This window comes from Takifugu rubripes, chromosome 9 (genome assembly GCF_901000725.2).
Source record: "Takifugu rubripes chromosome 9, fTakRub1.2, whole genome shotgun sequence".
NCBI lineage: Eukaryota > Metazoa > Chordata > Actinopteri > Tetraodontiformes > Tetraodontidae > Takifugu > Takifugu rubripes.
Genome location: NC_042293.1, coordinates 6,658,391 through 6,678,958, shown reverse-complemented (window position 1 = coordinate 6,678,958; position 20,568 = coordinate 6,658,391). Strand labels below are relative to the sequence as shown.

At 43.6% G+C, this 20,568-nt stretch overlaps 1 protein-coding gene and 1 non-coding gene across 19 annotated transcripts in view; both read left to right on the top strand.

Moving 5' to 3' along the window:
* Nucleotides 1-19,814, top strand: part of LOC105416913 (ankyrin repeat domain-containing protein SOWAHC) — a 42,589-nt gene extending 22,775 nt beyond the window's left edge. For 7 of the 18 annotated variants that reach the window (XM_029841834.1, XM_029841832.1, XM_029841833.1 and 4 more), the window contains 6 exons: nucleotides 898-984; nucleotides 2,048-2,050; nucleotides 2,293-2,295; nucleotides 4,227-4,299; nucleotides 5,599-5,694; nucleotides 5,784-6,695. In XM_029841834.1, the coding sequence (XP_029697694.1) occupies nucleotides 898-984; nucleotides 2,048-2,050; nucleotides 2,293-2,295; nucleotides 4,227-4,299; nucleotides 5,599-5,694; nucleotides 5,784-5,926 (405 nt within the window). In that variant the 3' untranslated portion in view covers nucleotides 5,927-6,695. Of the gene's footprint in view, nucleotides 1-897; nucleotides 985-2,047; nucleotides 2,051-2,292; nucleotides 2,296-4,226; nucleotides 4,300-4,529; nucleotides 4,603-4,722; nucleotides 5,700-5,783; nucleotides 6,696-19,423 lie in introns of those variants that run through there. The other 11 variants (XM_029841839.1, XM_029841838.1, XR_003889581.1 and 8 more) reach the window with 10 other exon arrangements.
* trnav-uac (transfer RNA valine (anticodon UAC)) lies at nucleotides 18,947-19,019 on the top strand. The gene has a single exon. It is a non-coding gene; the product is annotated as a tRNA-Val (tRNA).
* Nucleotides 19,815-20,568: the final 754 nt, after the last annotated feature.

The window sequence follows — 20,568 nt, the reverse complement described above, 5'->3', positions numbered from 1 at the left end:
CAGTGATTTCTTGCTGGAATGTCTATCGATAATCAATAGTGGGGATCAGTCAAAGCTGATGCTTGTAACTGTGCACTGTTCACTGTCATCTGTAAAACTAACGGCCTGCTTTGAGGCCTCACAAACACACAAACACCGACAGGGAAAAACTCATGAAAGCAGCGTTAATCTTAAAAGTGCAGATCTCAGCGAAATGATGTTTACCCGTCTTTAATCCGGCTCAGACGGTGACAGGAGACGGTCGAAGGTGCAAAAAAGGTGGGAAAATGGAATGTCACCGTTTCACTGTGAAGTCACGTCAGCGTAAAGACAGCTCGACCTGCAGCACTTTCAGCCTGTCATTACCATTTTAATATTAGCAACACTGATCAGCTTTTATCACCTCATAAAGACATTCATTCCTTTGTTACGTCTCTCTTTTTTTTTTGTCCTCTCACTAAATCACTGGAAACCATCAAGTTTGTAAGTTTTATTCTATGGTCATGTTCATAAATCTGATCGTAGCATCCTCCTGTGTGTTAGCCTTGTGAAGTCCTGTCTCAATAGATTGTGTAAATGTTTACATACTTACATACAAGATTTACATTTGAAGCCCGTGATCACATTCGTTTGTGAGTATTTGGGAAGCTTCACAGAGCCGATTGTCCACATTTTAAAGGAAACAGCTGAATTCAGACTGTTTTGTTCCGGTCTGACGTGTGTTCTGCTCATCTATCTGTGCTGGTATCTCTGAGGAAACATTGTTGCTTCAACAGATTATAAACTCAGCTTCCAGTTTCAAAACCTGAAAAGTTTTTGGAAATCATTATTCTCGATAGAAAAATTCCCTAAAAGTACATTTTGGACATAGTTGAAAACTCTGTGTGTGTGTGTGTGTGTGTGTGTGTGTGTATACAGACAGCCCTTCACTGGGCAGCGAAGCAGGGCTGTCAGGATGTGGTGGACATGTTGCTTTGCTCTGGAGCCGATGTCAACGTCAAATCGGTGAGCTCCGTGTGTGTGTGTGTGTGTGTGCGCGCGCACGTGCAAGAGAGAGAAAGAGAGGGAGCACCTGACATATGTACCTGGATCTTGCCTGTATAAACAACCACATCGTATCTCACTTAAAGAAACTGTCCACTGAAATTATTTCTCTATGATCCTCTCAAAATAAAAGCCTCCTGAAGTTGAGGTCCCTGCATTTACTCCTTAAAGCACAGTCTTGGATACTTTATAAGGCTGTCTGTCTTAATACTGAATACGATTAATACCATAGATACTTGGAGAATAAGATAAACCACTTAGTTACAGCCCAGCCTGCTAGCTCGACTGGTTAACATGTTACCATCTCAGGTTACACTTTATCAGCCGGCTGTAAGGCACATGAGACAGAGCAGTTCTCTCTCACTCACTCACACACACACACACTCTCTCACACACACACTCTCTCACACACACACACACACACACATTGGGGGTGTTCTGGTTGATTTGGTCTATGTTTTGATTACTTAATGGCTTCCCAGACAGCCAAGAGCTGCAGAATTCAATTTAGCATCTACTTCTCTCAGTGTTTATCTCCCATCCTCCCTCTGCTGCTGCTGCTGATGACAATGACCATGAAGATGGTGACGACGTGCACGTAGGAGATAATGTTGAAGACCCAGCAGAGCAAAGCAAGCCAGACAAGTCACTTATTGTCACCATAATTACATAATTACTTTTTGTCTGTAGTTTTTGAGGAGGTAATGCAGCAGATCAAGAATCAATAATCCATAGAACGGAATTAACAGGAAACAGTGAGGCAGAGATCTGTTGGGGGCGTTTCGCTGCTTTTCTAATGGCTTTCCACGAGTTGGCGGTTTTTTGAATAAGCAGAATGTGACATCAGAATGAACCACGGAGTCAAACTGTGAGTTCACGTGTGTTTATTTAGGAATACTTGTGTGAGTGTGTGTTATCTTGCATCATTTGTGTTAAAAACACACATTTGTCTTTTCTTTAACACTAACTGCCTCTTCTCTCTCTCTTTTCCCCCATTCCACCTGCTCCATCACCACTGCCGCAGCATGTAAGTGAGCTTGGGAACCTTTAGAGCTCCACAAATCTGCACAAAGATGAGCCGTCAAACTCTTTAGGTGTCACGCTCTTTAAGCAAATGGCGCACTGACAAATATTTACTTTAGTCCAATTACCTCTGGCGGCCGTGTGAAATGGGTTTGCTGCTTGTGTCTTTGATGTGCTGCCTATGTCTTTGATCTGCTGCCTTTCTTTGACCTCCTCCATGCACGCTTGGCCCGCCATGCTCTGAAGGGGGTAAGTCCTCTTTAATGCACTTTTGTGATGTGTAATGAACACAAATGTGTTTTTAAATGTGTACAACCACAGATCACATCCTCTAAGAGCTGACTTCACTCACACCAGTGAGATTTTAGTTCATTTCAAGGTAAATCTTAAGGATTCTGCATCCATCTTTAAAGTCAGTCCTGTGGTTTGAACACAGTCCTCACAATGTTTTAATTCAGCTCACCTCAGCTCATTTCACCACAATGATAGCCAGCAGAAGGCTCTGTCCTGTCTTGGCCAATCAGAGGCTGGCTAAGCCCCCTCCTTAAATTTATAGTTGTGGGGGGACTAAAACACAACGTAGATCACTGCCTGAAGTCATTTATTTAGCTCTCTATTTACCTCAATTTACATTTGCTGGAGACACACAACCAAAGCACTTTGTTTTTTTTATCATTTTGAATCAGCGAACAGGTTGGAAGGTCAAAAATGCCTGTCCGTCAAACTTCCCTCCTATATCCATATCTTAGTTGGAAACATGCAACCTATGCATACTGTAAATCCCCTGGTAATGTGGATGGAAAAGCAAAGCCATTTGAAGTCCTAATGAACACAGTAAAGTTTCCCACACTCTCCTGTCCACGGCCACGTTTATGTTCCATCTGATGGAGTATTATTAGCTGCTGTTGACGCCGTCTGAGGTCTGTTGCCTTGCTGTGATCCTCCCTCGTGCTGTGGACCTCCTGCCAAGCTGACCTTTACCTCTGATATAAAAATATAAACACATGAAAGCGGTTCGTCATTTCAGCCAAAGGTCAAACTGTTACAGAGACATCTCCGTGTCACCGGGAAGTCCTGCTGATGCGTTTTCATCATCTGCACGCTTGTATTTATCTGCTATTTATCCCAACAACGCCAGCCTGAGGACAACAAACAGGAAGTGTCTTTAATCACGGCAGGCTCGCGACTTCCTAAAGACTGTATATTATCACCTTTAGATGCACAGATGTAACGTGTATCTCTGTGTGACGGTAAAGACGTTGACAGCAGCGACAGCTCGCCATTTCAACGCTTTTGATTGCCTCTTTCTGTTGTTCACATCAAAGAGCCTCCAGGGCATCTTAACAGTCAGGACGCTGACGAGAGTTTAACAGAACGGCGCTCCATAAACTACAGACCCCTTCTCCTAATCAGCACTGACTTCAAATGGTCCTGCTGTCATTTGACTCCAGCGTGGACTGACAGGCCGCCGGCGTTTGTTCAGCTCCGACTGACAGCAGCTCAGGATGACGGATGCCGATTCAGCCGTCAGTGGCCAGGGTTAATGCACGTACAAACGATTGGTGCCGGAGCGCGAAGAGGATTTTCCTGTGCTGGGATGAAGGACGTGGAGATGGATTCTTCTAGACAGACAAGGAAACGAACGAAAGAGAATGAAAGCGTTGCTGTAGCTGACAGGATCCATCTTTTATCGATGCTGAAGGTTTCTTTCTGTTTCACGTTGAGACAGGAAATGATGGAAACTGGGGAAAAATACAAGTTCTGTCCATAAAGGCACATGTGACCCGATAGCCTGTAAATTTAGATATTTGGTTTGTTTTATTAGTTTATGTATTTGTTATTGGTTCCATATAGCTAAGAGTGTTCTGACTTCACTTGCTCCCTCACCTGTCTAATTATCTCACCTGTCTAATTGTTTCTGCCCCTTTTTTCTCCTGCGTTGTCTGATCTCTGTACTGAGGTCCAGATGCATGTTTGTCACCTTTATTTCAATGATTTTAGACTGTGGTTTAGGTCAGGCCAACCCTCACAGAGGAGTCAAAGCTCTAGTTGTTGGTGTGGAGCAGACTTTACCAGATGTACAGTAGTTAATTCCACAGAAACAGCATCCGTGGATCAGCCGATGGTGAAACAGACCTTTAACATCTGCAGGAAAACAGTTTTCTGTGTTTCATTTGCAGGGTTATACTGCGCTCCACCTCGCCTCCATCCACGGGCACCAGCATGTCGTCCACGCTTTGATCCACATTTACAGTGAGTCTCTTTATGTTACAACGCCCAGGAGGGGAGGTTGTCAGGTTTGAAGCTCCTGGCGATGTTTAGTCAAGATTTAGGAACCAGCAAAGGTCTGTTTGCATCATCACTATGAGAATGATTTTGATCGGTTAAACCAGAACTGTCCAATTATAGTTCTGTGTCAAGATTTTATTCACATTTAAAATCTCACATTCAGAATCAAACTGGGATTTTTCTTCATGCCTCAGAGATTCTGAAAGGAGGCATTGATGCAGATCGCTGCTGTCTGACAAAAGACCCCCCCAACACCCAGACTGACAGGTCGCCCACACACACACACTCTTTCTGTCTGGGGGAAGGATGAGGTGGGCTGAGTTCATGACTGTTAATGTCGACAGATCCTCATTAAGGGGGGGGGGCTTCATGTCTCTTAAACAACAGGCTGGACGCTGCGGCCGCCGAGGTGGAGAGGCGTTTCTGTCTACTGGTCGTCTCTCGCCATGTTTAATGACTCTACTAAACAAAAAGCCCCAAAGCTTTGACTGAGTGACTAAGAATCACCATGGAAACCTGCAAGGATCTACTGGTTTCTGTCTGGTCTGAACTCATTCTAGAAGGGTTTTTTCCTACTTTCCCAGTTCGGAAGTACAAACTTCAGTTGAGGAGCTGCTGGTGAGTTTCCTGAGGCCTCCCCTCTGCAGCAGGAGGTGCGGTTGTATTTCTGGTAGAAGCAGCGGTGGGTTCATAAACCACGTTTTACGCAGGTGGGCGAGGAGTCAGTGGGAGTTAAACCGACAGTAATGACCAGAGTCGGTTACAGTGAAACCATTATCCTTCGAGCATCCCAGTGAGGAACTCGAGAACGTCTTCCTCTGCGCTGCAACACGATGACTGAGGTTCCGACATCCTCATCAAGCCAAGCCGCTGGAGCCTCTAATCCGCCATGCAGGTTATACATCATCCTGCAGGAAATGGAGACACCAAACACCTGAGCCAAAAGGTTTGCATTCCACCGTCAGGAGGCAGGCGGACTGAGGATACATCTGCGGGGGTGCCGTGTCACACCTCCAGCTCACATCCAGCTGTTTAAAGGGATTTCTACAGATGTTAGAGAAACAACTTCAGCAGGTTTACCTGTGTGACTGATGAGGCTGAGTTTGAGTCCTGGGGTAGAATTTCTGAACGGAGATCTGACTTTGAAGAACTTTACCTGAAATCTTTGATGGTTCTGGATCCATGTAATTCATCATTTTACCCCAGAATCAGAAGTGTTTTATTCCTAATGGTCAAAATTTCCCTTGTGTTTGTTTACTTTAGATGCTAAAACCAACATCAGAGATTATCACGGGAAGATCGCCGCCCACTACTGGAGCGGCTCCTCCAATGTCTTCCAGAAACCAGACCTGCAGTCAGGTGGGGATCAAGTTTGTCCTTCCTGCCATGGGAACATTACGCAGATGTGTCACATTTGAGCATTTACATGACTGTTGCTGCATTGCCAGGTGGGAGGATCTCTCGGGGGAAATACGGGCAATGTCACGTCCTTCCGTCCCTGCGTCTGTCTCGGTCCCGCAGTCAAGGACAACTCAACCTGGACTTTGAGAGTCGATCTGCAGGTCGTTACATGTGGGACCTTCAGGTGTGAAACATCTGCCACAATCCGAACTGGTTCCTCTCTGTATCCGGTGAAGCTTCACCTGACCTTTAGAAGGTGAACCCAACAACTACTGTTGACTTGTTTTCTTTTTTTGGATTGTTTTGATTCATATCACAGCAGTGGGGAACTCATGATGTTACAGGCATCCCCTCCACTGGAAAAGCCCCCCCCCCCGGGGGTAGTAGCGTAATATGTTTGGCTGTGGATGTCTGGTTGTGCTGCGGTTTATCAGCTTTAAACAGTTTGTTAACGAGACAGTCTAATGAAAGATTTACATGTTGCTCTTTAAAAATGTGTTTGACCCCATTGTTGTGACTTTCAGCTCTGAAGGAAAAAAAAATCATTTGAACAGTCTGGTAGTGAATGTTTGACACAGTTTAACACCTTTCACCGTCCCGCTCTCTTTCACTCTCTCATTAACATCTTCATTAGTTTCTATTGGTTGACTCAGAGCGTGAAGCTCATTATCTCCCTTAATAAGGCGGACCGGCGCCGTTTGTGTAAATTATGAGCAGGAAATGATGTGATTGGTGGGAGGACATACTTAAATACTAACAAACACTCACTCTGCTTAATGAGCAAATTAGTCCAGGCTGTGATTTAGTCCATGTGTGACTAAAGGCCACTGAGCTTTCACAACACTTGCTTAATGGGAACACACAAACATACACACCCATGCACAACAAATGCAAATTCATTATCTGTATAAAGAGATCCAGAGTTTCCAGGTTAGTCAGGTGTGTCACTCAGATCCACATTGGTGTGTGTGTGTGTGTATGTGTAATCCTAAACAGGCTGTCATGATCTCAGATAAAGTCACTGGAGTGAAAATTTCTGCGCTACGACCACGCCCCCCCACCCTTCCCAGTGAAGGGGAATAATTAACATCTATACGAACAACAAGCTTTTAAAACGAGTCTTTGCAGAAGACGACTGGTCCCTAGGAGTCCTCAAACAGGTTGGGTGGTATCAGAATGGAGTAGATGAGTGTCTAGACTCCCTCCTTATCATTGGGGCAATGTTATGACCTTCGACCTCTCACGAGTCGGCGCTGTGAAAAAGACTCAGGACTGATTATTTGGCCCAAAATGGCTGTTGCCATGGCTCCCAGTCAGTGACCTAAAGAGCTTAAGGCCACATCAGAGGTGTGAGAGGATGATTCACATCAACTACTCAGGCTGAAGTGCTGACGTTTGCTCCTTCCCTCTGCTCGGAGAACCTTCAAACACTGCTGAACTGCAGCCACATCTCAACCTTGGAGCACAGCTGTGTTTGTGTGATACTGGTTGTGACATTCACTTGTTCACAGCAGAGCGTCGCTCACTGGCAGGCAGCCTGTCAGTTAGTGGCGCTGGCTGCCGCCGCTGTGGGGTAAGATGGTCGTTGGTGTAAAGGTGTGCCCAGCAGGCCTGCAGAGAGCCAGAAGTGCCGCTCTCAGTGAGGCTGAGAAACAGTGTGGATGGAAGAGGAAAAACAGGCCTGGAAACCATAAGTACACCCTCAGCTGCTGCCATATGGGAGGACTTTAGCTGAGGAGGCCGCCGCGGAACCGTGTTATAATGATGATGATGAAGAGGAGGATTTTAGCGGTGTACTCCAGTGCAGTAGTTGAGCTTAAACCCAGTTGTTTTTGCATCAGCCTTGAACAGTTTCTGTGATGCCGACGCCGTCCCAGACGAGCTCACAAACCTCCCGAGTGCAGTAAAGGTTTATGAGAGATGACAGGCCAAAATGAAAGCACTTTTACCCTCAATAGGAAAGCAATCAGAGCTCCATTATGCTCCACTCAGCCTCTCTGGATAATCCTCAGTGAAACGCCTCCTGATTCATTCACTGCTCACAGCTTTCGGCCCCTGAAATGATTAATGCATGAAACCTGCCATCTGTATGTAAATGGAAACAGCATTATTTATGTAAGCGTGTGGGCAGGTGAGTGTGTGGATGACAGAGGTGTGTGTCACTACGCAGATCCCTGATGGTCATATCAAATCATCTCCGACTCTTTGACTCTTGGCTGCCTGATCCTTCCATAATCTCCTCCAAACTTTCCAGCGCTGTTAAGAAGTCAGATCCAAGAGGCTGAATTAACCTCGACTCTTTTGTTTTTTGTGGTATTCATAAATCTGCCAATATCTCATTTTTAGAGTTATGATGAATTCAAATTGTGTTATTTGAAATGAGTTGATCCCTTTTTAATGCATTAAAAGACTCTAAGAGTCATCCTGCAGCCAGCCACCATGGGCAGACTCTTCTGCTTCCAAAAAGTATAAATATGCCTGTTTAAAAGACTCTAGACATAATAAAATAACCTCTAACAAAATATAAAATTATTACATTCATAAGTACATTTAGAAAATAAAGAACAAAGTGAGAAAGCTACAAATTTTAAATATGTCTGACTCAATATAATCCAGATGTATAATATAAATCAGCCAAAAAGTAAAAATATTCTTTTGTGATATTTAAAATAAGTATATTGAAATGCAAAAAAAATGCCCTCCAAATAAATTTACATGTTGTTGCTTCTGCATGGTTGATGGTCAGTGAGGTTGCACGCACTCTGAGAGTCCTCAGGTGAGCATCTGTCACATGTTCCTTCATCTGATAGCAACGTTCTCTTTCCTGAAGGAAGAACCACGACAATGTTTTCATGCCCTACTGGGATAAAACGTCATAACCTGTAGTCGGGCTGCCATCACACCTCTCTATGTGTTCCTAAACTGATGCTAAGAGCTCATTTAGCTTCCACTTCCCCGTCCTCCACCACCACCACCCCCACCTCCTCCCCCGGCTCCAGGAGCTCGGCCAAGTGTCTCCACTCGACTCGAGCCTCATCCAAGGAGCTTACAACTGTAATTAAATCATTAAAATCCCGTCTACGCTTCACAGAGCCACACCAAATTGACTTCCCACCAACCTCATTTTCTATTTGAACACCAAATAATGATTTTCTGCCAGTCTAATTACAAAGCTCAACATCTGATCAAGCCCGCATCCGGAGGGGGAATTATCATACGGGGCCAGCATTAGACCTCATTACCAACTTGAGTGCAAAATTATTACATCTTGTAATTGGATGGGGATATTTATCAGCAGCGTTAGCCACGGATGCCTCTCGCTGCTCTGTAATCACATGGTTGACTGACCTGAAGTTTACTGGAAAACAAAGACGATGAAGATGCCAAAATGTTTATCTGAATGCCAAAGCTTCAAAAACAGGGATTTCACAGAAAACCCATCATATTTATCATTCCTGTCTTAACGTTATGGATTCACATAGGTCAAATCGGTGTCACACCATCTTGGCTATCAGAGGATTATGGGTAATGGAGTTGTCATAGTCTGGATCAGCCTTATAAGAGGATCAAGTCAAAGGCTGATACTGATCTTAATTGTGAAACTCCCAGTAAATTCCAGAATCACATGCTCAGTTTTTAAACAAACACAGACGGGATGGGTCTAATTCCTGCTGTCTAACTCCTCCAAACATTCAATAAAGAACCCTCAGGATGTGCCGCTCCATCAGTACGCATTTACAGAAAATGATTCTATTTCATGCTGCTACTATAAAATAAAGGGGGACCAGAAGAGTGGCTGCATTATCATCAAAAAAATTAATATATATTGCTGTTTCAAGACAGCTGTACGCTTTAATCAGAACATGATTATCAGAATTATCCAGTAAATTCTCCTCACAGACACTCAGCTAATATGCTAGAATCAGCCTTTAAAGGTTCCGATGTTCCTCTGTGAAGTTCTCAGCAGTTCTCAAATAGAACATTTACATAGAATCTTGCTGCCTTACTAAAACATTTTTCAGAACTTTAAGTAAGAGGGAGGTGGATCATTGTTTTATGCCTCCACCTACCACCAGGGGGCAGACATGTAATGCTGCCTAAGAACGAGAACTTCAGTGTGAATTCAATGTAAAATGAGAACAATTTAACACAGTTAGGACACAGTACAGTAGTTTAATTGACAAGAACCTATTAGCTGATGCTGACACTGATGTCCCTCAGAACAAGAGTCTGTTACCCTTTTGGGTTGGGTTAAATCCTGGACAGGCGGACGCGTGACCTGTCCGTCTGACTCTTCAGTTGAAGGCATGACAGCTCTGGATTCACCTGCCGCCTCTCCTGTTGTTTCCTCTCACTTATTCATGCGTTCAGTGAGTGCCGGTTTGAAGCCGCGGCCCCGCGGACGAGACACCCGAGTCATGAAATATTCACTCGGACAATAAACAGTCCCACAACGGACCAGAGGAGGAGGAAAACATGGAGATGAAGAGGAACAGCGATGCACCATATCCTGTTTTTCCAAGAGGTTGAAAAGAAAAACAACACCGCGGAAATTCCCTTCAGAATAAAAGCTGCTCGTAAACAAAAATCCCATCGACTGAGTCCAGAAACTAGAACACTAAAACATGTTTGCTTGAATTTACAACTTGAGTTTTCAACAAGATACTTGTGAAAAGAATCAACATCACAAATTACACAAAGGAACCCTGGAAGACAACAACCACATCGGTTTGTTGATCATTTCTACAACAACATTACACCTTCCTCCCAGTTCCTCTTCATCACTGTCTGTTTTCACTTCAGTTGTGATTAATTTTTTGGCTTTTTTTGTCCTCTTTAAAAAATCCAAATCAGACCTGATTATTTTTACTGGAACCATCCACCAGAGGGCATCAAGATGTTTTGTTCTCCCATTTCGCTGTGCTTGGCTGCAACGTTGGACGGCGTTACAGCAACAGCGCCTCCAGATTTCACCACTGGCACCGTCGTCTCAATAAGCGGCTTCACTTTAACTGAAATTAATTTTTTTTTTGACATTTGTGGAAACCTTTTTTTTTGTGTTTTCTGGTTGTTGTTAAATCGGAAGAACAGGCTGATCTTGTAGGCTGATAATGGAGGGAAACTGAGGCGATTAGCAGAGCTCCGTCTCGTGCTCTGAGTGTGTTTGTGTGTGTGAAGATGCTCAAGCCTGATAAGATGAGCCTCCGGCTACTGCTCAGAAAATCTGAAACTGATATTATTATCGCATGCTCCAGTGTCCGTCAGAGGAAGTTTGGCTTCTGAACTCTCTCTTCTCAGCTGTTTGTTTGTTTACTCATCCAAATCCATTACTATATTAGCCAGGAGAGATAACTGGTGGCATGTTAGTGACTGCATCGGCCAACCTGGAGGGAATCAACCCTAACCCTGAGTTTCACTGTTGATGTTACACCTGCTTATAGAATAAAAGAAGACCAGTGAGGACTTCTTAATGGCTTAAATGAGAGTCCTTCATGAGAACGCAGTGAGAGTTCCTCCTGAGATGATAATCCCTGATGAAATGCTCTCCTTCAGTGTCTTCAGCAGTTTTAATGCAAACTATGGACCCCTTACACTCAAAAGAAATACTTATAAACTGCAGCAATTCCTCAGGTCTGTAGTATCCAAAAGAAAACAGACAAAACAAGAATATTTCAGGTTGTTTGCATATTATCGGAGGCTGGAATCTCAGGAGGATGTCTCCCGAGGCCGTGAGCTCCATCTCCTGACCCAAACGGAGGCCCGACACAATGTTCCACTTTGTCACAGACAGAAGAATTAGAGTAAAATGTGGCCTCCCGGTCCACCGCCGCAGCACATTTTCCTGATAATTACTTTGATTTGCTTAATCGGGCTCCTTCCTTTCAGAGCTCCATCGCCCATGAAGCCGCGCGTTACTGCAGGACAAGGTTATAAATCAAGCTTTGGCTAATTTAGCCCGGAGTCAATCTGGCTGACATGATAATAAGCGGAAACGGCCATCAGGACGTATATCTTTCAAATGTAAATAACGACCTGCATGGACGCCATACGCTGACTTCATGCAACATTAGCCGCTGCTCCCTTGGCTCCACCTCGGTCAGGACTCGCCTGTCAGTAGACATCTGTGCATGTTGATAACAAACAGGCGGTGCAGAACAGGCAGAGCAGGAGCCCAGCTGATGGCTGACGGACGCACCGGGCTGAAACACCTCGCAGCCTGGACATGGCAGAGCCAAACATCAGTCATCTCACAACCACCTTTTAGCCTCCTGCATCACTTCAGGGTGTCTTCGGGAAGTATGTCGTATCACTGAGACAACAGTTAGTCAACTCACCCTCTCTTGCTAGCCTGATTGTCTTCCTCTGACTGTTTGTGTCCATATTTCAAGGCTAAAAAGTCTTATTCCAGACTGAATTGGGAACCAACAGTTAAAGCCAGAGTGTGGTTGATGTTCCAGCGTCAGGTGGTGCAACGCTGCTTCGGTTCATCCCGTCATCCTCTCCTGCAGCCTCTTGGTCAAAGGTCACCCTGAAGTTGCCTCTAGTTTCACATTAATCAACATCCCCACTGACTCTGCGAGACATCCCCGAAACGCATGCTGATCGATTATGAGCAGCTCGTTCTGTTGAGAGTTTTGTGTTTAGTTTGACACTTCTGAGCTGCCGTCTTTACCCAACCCTTCGCATCATCGCCGTCAGCAGTCCAGTGAATGGCGCTACAACGTTAATCTGACCTGACACTTGAAAACAGGACTGATGTGTTTGTCATGTCTCTTCTTGGTGATAAATTCCTTTGACTGCCAATTAAGCAGAATTAAGGAACAAACAAAGAGACACTCTCCACACCGACGTGATAAACCGTCACCTCTTTTCTCTCTATCGAAGCCCCCCCTTCCAGGGCCATTTACTCCTTTATCTAATGGAAAATAATGACACAGGCAGCGGGTGCTGCCCGCCCTGGCAGCCTGCGAGGACCTCCACGAGGGGGGGTGTAAATAAAAAAACAGGCAAACACAATAAGCATAAAGGCATAAATGTGAGCGCGTTTGGCTGAGAGTGATGGCTAGCTTGTTGCTTATCAAAGGGCTATAAATCTCCACAGCTCCGCCAGAGATGAGGACGTTATCACGGCGAGGCAGAGGCGCCCACAAAGAGCCGGTGATTTATAGATGGAAGAGCAGAGAGCAGCTATTTAGGGAGACAAGATGCAAGGGAATGGAAATATAAAGGAATTATAATAGAAGAGTGAGAATGATGTTAACGGGCACAGGGGTACGTGCAATGGTTCAGCCCAGACAGAAACAAGCTATTCCGACAATCCAGAGTGACTGTCAGAAAAATATGTTGTTATATGTTTTTGGATAAAAACTGACATTTTGAGTCCAGATGATAAGGATGGTTTTAACCAGGCTTAAAAATATGCTGGTGTTTCCTAAAAGTGAGGCATGGTTTATGTATATTTTCACATGAGGAAACATAGAAACTGGTGACATATTGGCTGATGGAAGGAGTTTAGCCTCTTTCTTAATGCACTCAAATATTACCCAGACTCTCATACAAGGTACCAAGATTTTAATTACAAAATTTCTCATGCGGAAAGAGATCGACTTCGTCCAAGTCAACCGTATATTTTCAGGTTTAAAATCTCTAAAACGTGACAAGTGCTGAGCAATTAAGACTCACTTTCTGTCTCCACCCCGCTTGATTATACACCCCCTCTAATGGGCAGCTAAGGTTCAGAATACCCCTCCACTCTTCTTACCACTCCATCGATGGGAACTGACAGTAAAGACAGTCGGGCTGGTCACGTCGCCGATCATTACCTGGCTTCAGCCTGGTACGTCCTGTATTATTAATGCGTTATTAATGTGTGCCTCCACCCAGAGCCCGGTGCCGTTCAGCCGCATCGGCATTAATAAGCGTCGGGAGTAAAAGATGCTGCTGCAGCTTGTGTAGAGGCTACGACAACTTCATTATAGCCCAGAAAACAAACAGAACCTGTCACAGCCAGCTAATCAAATGCTTACTTGTTTGTTTTCTCCCTAAATAAACCTCACATGTCACATTCGGCCAAACGCCAGCTTCCCATTAGCGGGGCTAATTAAGTTTGTAACTGTCAAGGTAGCCACACTTAAGAAAGTGAAGGCGGTGCAGATGAAGGCTGCTAATAATTCAAGAGGCTAACAGTGGCAGGCGCCTGGACGCCGGAGAGAAGAAAGCAACGCTGTTGACAACAAATCGTGTTATCTCACCGCTGAAAAAAATAATAAGGGAGAGGGGGATCTCATGATGGCAGGTACTGGCGGTGGCGAGCATGGCTTTGTTTGCACTGCTGAAGAAGCAATGATGATAAATAGCAGTCAACTGGGAAGCAGTGCTAGATCGCTCCCCAGAGAGCCCTAGGAGCCTGCCGCATGCCTGCTCACCATGATTTATGACATATTTTTCTGTCTGCTATCACACTGACAGTGACAGTGTGCCACTGAAGGAGGCCGAATGATGCCGCAATAACTGTCAATCATGGCGGAGATGAGCGATGCCCACCCTTCATATAGTCCCACAAAACACTTTCATACTTTCCTTCACAGGTGATCCCTTATAGACCTGATATTTCCCCAATCATGGTCACATGACCTTTGAACCCAGCCCTAAATAGTGCCGTTTCTGGCTTTTAAAAATTCTCAATTTAAATTGGAAAAAGATTAAAATGATGTTAGTAAAGACAGTTCTGTAGAGAAATCAGATGATGAATCACTCAATCAGGAACACTAGCAACTTTAAGAATATCACACCAAAATGCTGAACATTTTATCCTTTCAATGTGTTTCAAAGTGAGTTACAGATTTAGGACTGAAACAGCAGAAACAAAACAAATAAAGCATTTTTAATAATGTATTAAAATGCCCAAGATAGCTCCTCCTCCTGACTGACTGACCGGTGGTTATCATTGCCCATGTTTGACTTGGACTTATTAAGAACTCATTTTACTCATATTTGCATCAGGCTGTAGAAGAAACACAGTGCCACCTGGTGTCCTGGCATATGTACCACATATATGCTAGAAAGATATCGAAGTCTTTTATGAACAAAAATGGAAAAATGCTTGATCAATAACATCACTCCTGTTGGAATTTTGAGAATGTGTCTCTAATGTGTTTGTGTTTAATGTGAGACAGTACACCAGTTTTACTGGTTCCTGTTCTGCTGGTTTTGCACTTCAAAGGTTTACGAGTTATTTATGTGTCAGTAGGATACATTTTCATTAACGCAGAATTGGAACTTTCTTAAATGACAAATCCCGGGACAATGATGCAAGTTCACTGCATAAGAACTTGAGTCTCTGGGATGTTCAGCGCTCCATCAGTTCCCAAGCTGTGCAGGGCGAGAGACACCAAGACAAACAGGAGCGCAGAGAGAGCGAGAGGGGGGGCCCCACAACCTGGCAGAGAGCCTGATTAGAAGGAGCGCAGTGAAGTGGAAAACTCATTAAACAATGTATAAGCCTCTTAATCAAATCAATAGCCAAAGTAACTCCAAACTGATAGCTCTTATCAAAGCAGTAGTAAAGCTGCAGTAGTCTCGCATTTTAATTACGAGCAGAGAAGCCGGACGGGATTTAAGTGTGAATTAAACAAGAAATGAAGTTGTTTGTCTCCTCTGTTAAGGAGTTTAAGGCCAGAAGACAAGGACGAGTGAAGACACAGTTTCATTTCAAGACGAGTCATTTGGCTATAGAAAAAATAAAACCAGGATGGATGAGTAAAAAAAAACAGAAGAGAAAAGATCACGAGGAAGTTTAAAACTAAAATAAATTAAAATATTGACAGATGTCAGGCTAGATGTCAGTTAGATTAGCAACGTAAAGAAAGATGGTCAACGTGTCTCTGCCTCACAAAAAATGCTCAAATCTCTGATTTAATCCTTCATTTGGGTGAAGAGTCAAAAATCCAACATGCCGTGATCAGAACAGATAAACTTTAGTCATGTGTGTTTATAAAAACAGCAAATCCTTAATCACATGGTCACCTTCACACTTTACTTTTTTTCTGAATTAACAGGAAAGACTGAGCTGAGGAAGCGAAAATGCAGCCAACTGTTAAACAGGAATTAAAAAACTAGTTATTTCTCTGTAAACTGACAAAACATTTGTCAATATGTCTAAAATCATGATTTTGATATTTGTGTGTGTGGGTGTGTGTGTGTTTTCTCTCACATTTACTATGTTTACAAAAATCTTCATTCTACCGGCAAAACCGGGCCATGTGTGTGAACAGGGACACCACAATTTTAAAGGAATGTTTTTAAAGAAGGGTTAGGACCTGGTTTCAAGGTTGAGATTAGAAATGAGTTTAGGTCAGGGAGTTTGGATGGTTATGGTAGGGAGCTGGGTAATTTATCATGTCTGTGAAAGATAGGAATGTGTGTGTGTGTGTGTGTGTGTGTGTGTGTGTGTGTGTGTGTGTGTGTGTGTGTGTGTGTGTGTGTGTGTGTGTGAGAACATTCAAGTGAGTTAATTACCTGCACCAGCTCCCCGGTCCATCAACACCAATGCAGACACACGTGCACACTCACACACTCTTCCCGTGCACCTACAGACTCAATCTCTGACTTGTTCAGCGGCGGCTGCTCAGTGCTGCTGGCGGCTGGTGGGCCGAAACCTGGTGTGCTTTAATTAATTGAGTGGAGATTTCATGGCCTTCCAACCGTGTAGTTTGTCATCAGAACCAGTTACAGATTGATGTAAGATGCCTCTTCAGGGTGTCAACACCCATTTGGAGGACAGCTGAAGTTGAGCCAGTGTGTAGGTTTTAGCATGAAGATGCTGCCAAATGCAGCTGGGATTCAGACGTAAATGTTCACGTTCTGCACTCAGCGCTGATGTCAGTGATGATGGAAGCGTTCTAACATGACCTTCATCCTGGGACGCTGACCAGGAAGCTTCAGCAGCACATCTATGAACTCCTGTTATTGAGCTGAAGTGATCAAGTTGCTTCATGAGAGCAGAATATTTTCTCCTTCATTATAAGATCCTGATAAGGATCCAAATAATTAGAGCTAGTGAATGTAATAATCTGAATGTAATACAGCAACTTTATGATTTAGAGACACCGGAGGAGGAGAAAAGAGATATCAGGACAGGGAAGACAAAGACTCTTATTTGGAAACAGTAAAACAAAAGACCCCGAGTCTGCATTTTTATTCAATTTACCATTATGAGTATTATTGTATGGATAAACACACGTCTACTGAACTTCAGCCATGGCTGATAGTCATGATTGTCTCAGCTCTTCAAGCGCTGGAGTTTCTGCTTTGCTTAGACAAGGACACAAATCACCTAAAAGTGAAGGAAATCAGCTTTATAAAGCGACATTTTTTTGAGCAGCGGCTGGAAACTGAAGCTGATCCTGTGGCAGACTCACTCAGAGTTTTTTTTTTTACAGTGTATGACGGCGCTGACAGCAGACCAGCAGTAAACAAACACCGTGTGTCACTGCTCCTGATGCAGAATGAAACCTTTTCCACAGAGGAGACAATTCAGCAGGGAGCATTTTAAAGATTTCAAAGTTTAATCGGCTCCATTTTTGAAGTGTATTTTTCAGTTCCTGGTAATTGACACCCTCGTCTTCCACTAACCACCCCCCACCACCCACCCCCAGTCCCCAGGGGCTGAGATTAAACATTGTTTTAGAAGCAGCGTCTCTTTGAAGAGTTCGACTCAGTGCTTAAAGGACGATTAAAGTTGGAAAAAAGAAAAAAACGCTGACTCCATCTCCAATCTTGAAAAGGAAAATAAAACTCCTGGAAATGACAGAAGGCGTCTTTTGGAAAGATCCAAACGTGGTCTTCCATCCTGATCTCCAAACATTCCTCTCACATGATCCAAGGAGTCTTTGCTCCCAGGCACTGACTACAATGACCCATTTATGTCACCGCGCTCCTTCTGAGACACTCAGATGCCCACATCTCACTCAACCCCCACCTGCTGGGCCAAATTGGACTGGTTCTGCTGGTTCTGCTAGTCCTGCTGAGCAGATGATCCAGCAGACAAGGAGGTCTGAGCTCCGATCCACTCATTTATGGAGTCAGAATCCTAAACCTCACCAACTTTACTGAACTAATAATTATTAATGAGAGGATAAATGGACTGGTTATACTGGGAGAGGTGGGGATGTAAAGACAAGGATCTCCATCTTCAAACAAACATTAAGTAAGGGAGCAGGCGGGCCACTGCGCTGCCTCCACACTGTCATGCCACATGTGAGTGGCGGCTGAACCTCATCAGAGTCGTTCCATCAGTCCAATTTCTGATGATTAAACCTTATAAGCAGAGGTCAAATGAGGCCTCGCGGCATAATTAAAGGACGTCTGCCTTCATCTCTGCACACACACACACACATGGGAAGGGAGAGAGGTGGATTGTAAGGGACTCCTGGGTGGTGAGGGGTGGGGGTAAGTGGGGGAGGAGGGCAACAATACAACAACAGTATCTGTTCTTCAGCGACTTCTTGGCTCACAGGCTCTAATGATCAAAGTTTAGAATGATCAATGGTTTCAGTGATCAAAGGTCAATGGAGCTGTGATTCAAAACAGCTATGTGACAACTGTTACACTCTCCTCGATATCGCTATCGATTCATTTTAACCAGTCAGCAACTGTATGACAAGGAAGGATACTGATCTGTCTTCCTACATGTTGATGTATCAGTGCAGGTTGGATGTCATGTAGGGTAGAAACACACCGATTGTTTATGATGAACAGACGTTCATCATAGGACACTGAGCTCAGCACGTGACATTGACGGCAGTAAAACACACCTAAGCCCATCAAATATTAGACTACAGTATAAATGCCTCATTTTAGTGGATTTAAAACCAAATGTTTTCAACAGCGAGATGAGTCTTTGTGATGATCTTGTGTGAATTTAAACGTGAATGGATGGTTTGTCCATGGATGGATGTTGGGAGATTTAAAAAGACCATCATCAAGGAGAAACACGCAGAGGAAGAAGACATGTCTTCAACAGACAAAGAGAGCAAATCTTCTGAGGCAGGATTGTTGCAGGAGGGAGTTGACATAGAATCCCCAGTGAAGAATTGCAGTGATTCCTCACCAATCAGGCAGCTTTTATATTTAAGATGTGATTCAGGCAGGTCACATGATGTAGACGGCAGTATAGCCTCCTCAGATTTTTTCCTGCAGTTTTATATCTGGTTTCATAGTGTAGCGGTTATCATGTCTGCTTTACACGCAGGAGGTCCTGGGTTCGAGCCCCAGTGGAACCAGTCTTTTGTGAATTTCCCTGATGTGGGATCAATAAAGTTTATCTTATCTTAGTTTAATAGGTCTAGAGGCACAAGATTTGTAGGTTTTGTCTGACACTTGCATCCTATTGGTAATCTCCACAGTCGTCCTGTAGGTTCCAGGACGGGAGTAGTCCATCTCAGCATTATTACCGGGACACAGTTGATGGTTGAGTTGTACGCTCGGTGTTGTATTCTCTCCATGTTCATGGTCTCTCCACAGTTGAAATTGGTGACATGTTAGACAGCAAAAGGTCTCAGTTTGTTGTGCAGGAGATTCTGAATAAAGGAATGTTCTGTGTCCAATAAATCTCTGTGAAGCTTTACAGGCCAGGCAGCAGATATGACTGCCACTGTCTGTACTTATTCTCTGTTTCCCTCTGCAGCTCGAGCCACCAGCTGAGGAACTTATAATGAAGGACCGCATGGCTCTTCAGGACCTCTTAAAAAAAATATTCTGCTACAAGCCCAGTTAGAGAATCGCTCCTGAGGAAGCTCTGCAGCATGACTATAACAATATGAATATAACAACCGATGCCTACAGCAATTAGTAAGTGACTTTATTTCTGCTATTTGATCTCAGCGAGGGTGTTTAAAAGTTTAAAAATGTTTCTCTCATGTTCAGGTTCACAATTCAATATGAACCTCAATGTAGTGTTTAATTTACCTTTAACAGCTAAAACCATCCTCATCACTTATGTTAATACTACGCTTGGAGCTTGTACGTTTTTAATGACCTTTAAACATGGATATATTAAATAAAGAGAATAATGCTTATTTTTCTATGTGTCCAAAATGTCATGTTTGTTGCTGCCTGGAAATGTCTAATTACATCTGCAACAATATCGCCAGACAAGATTGAGTGAATAATTCTAAACAGGGCCAAATAGCAAACAACTCATCTCGGACAGAAGTAAGTTGGTCTTCTCGTTACCACAACATGGTAAAGATGCCATCATTTGTGGGAGGAGGAGCAGAAATTCTGATCCTGTCTTCTAACAACATCAGTAATCAGAGGCTCCACCCAGTGGTGCAAGCTCTGACGCCACCATTTCTGAACACAACAGAAAAAAAGAAATGTGAATTCTGCAAATGGTTTGGTTCTAGATGGATAAAAGGTGACGTGTTGCTGCTTGCAGCCCAACCAGGACTGATAATACATGTCTCAGAGCCTCCAATGTTGGCTTTTTTTATACAACATGTTCTGCTCAAAAATCTGACAATAAAGGTGAAACATTTTAATGATGATAACATTAGTGTCCATTGATTGATCAGCCCCTAAAACTGTGTGAACTCCTTTAAGGTTCCTGAAGGGGGTCATAAAGGCTCTCAGAATGTTGTTAACTTGTAGTTAATTAGCTGAGAGGAATGTGTGATACACATTCATTCATACACACATTTTTAGTCTAACTTGCTTCAACTTTCCATCGAATAAAAAATCTGATTTTATTCATTATAAAAGTTAGCCGGGTCAATAATGCAATGTGGAAGAATTTAAAATTATTCTTAAAACATAAATCCATGAACTTGA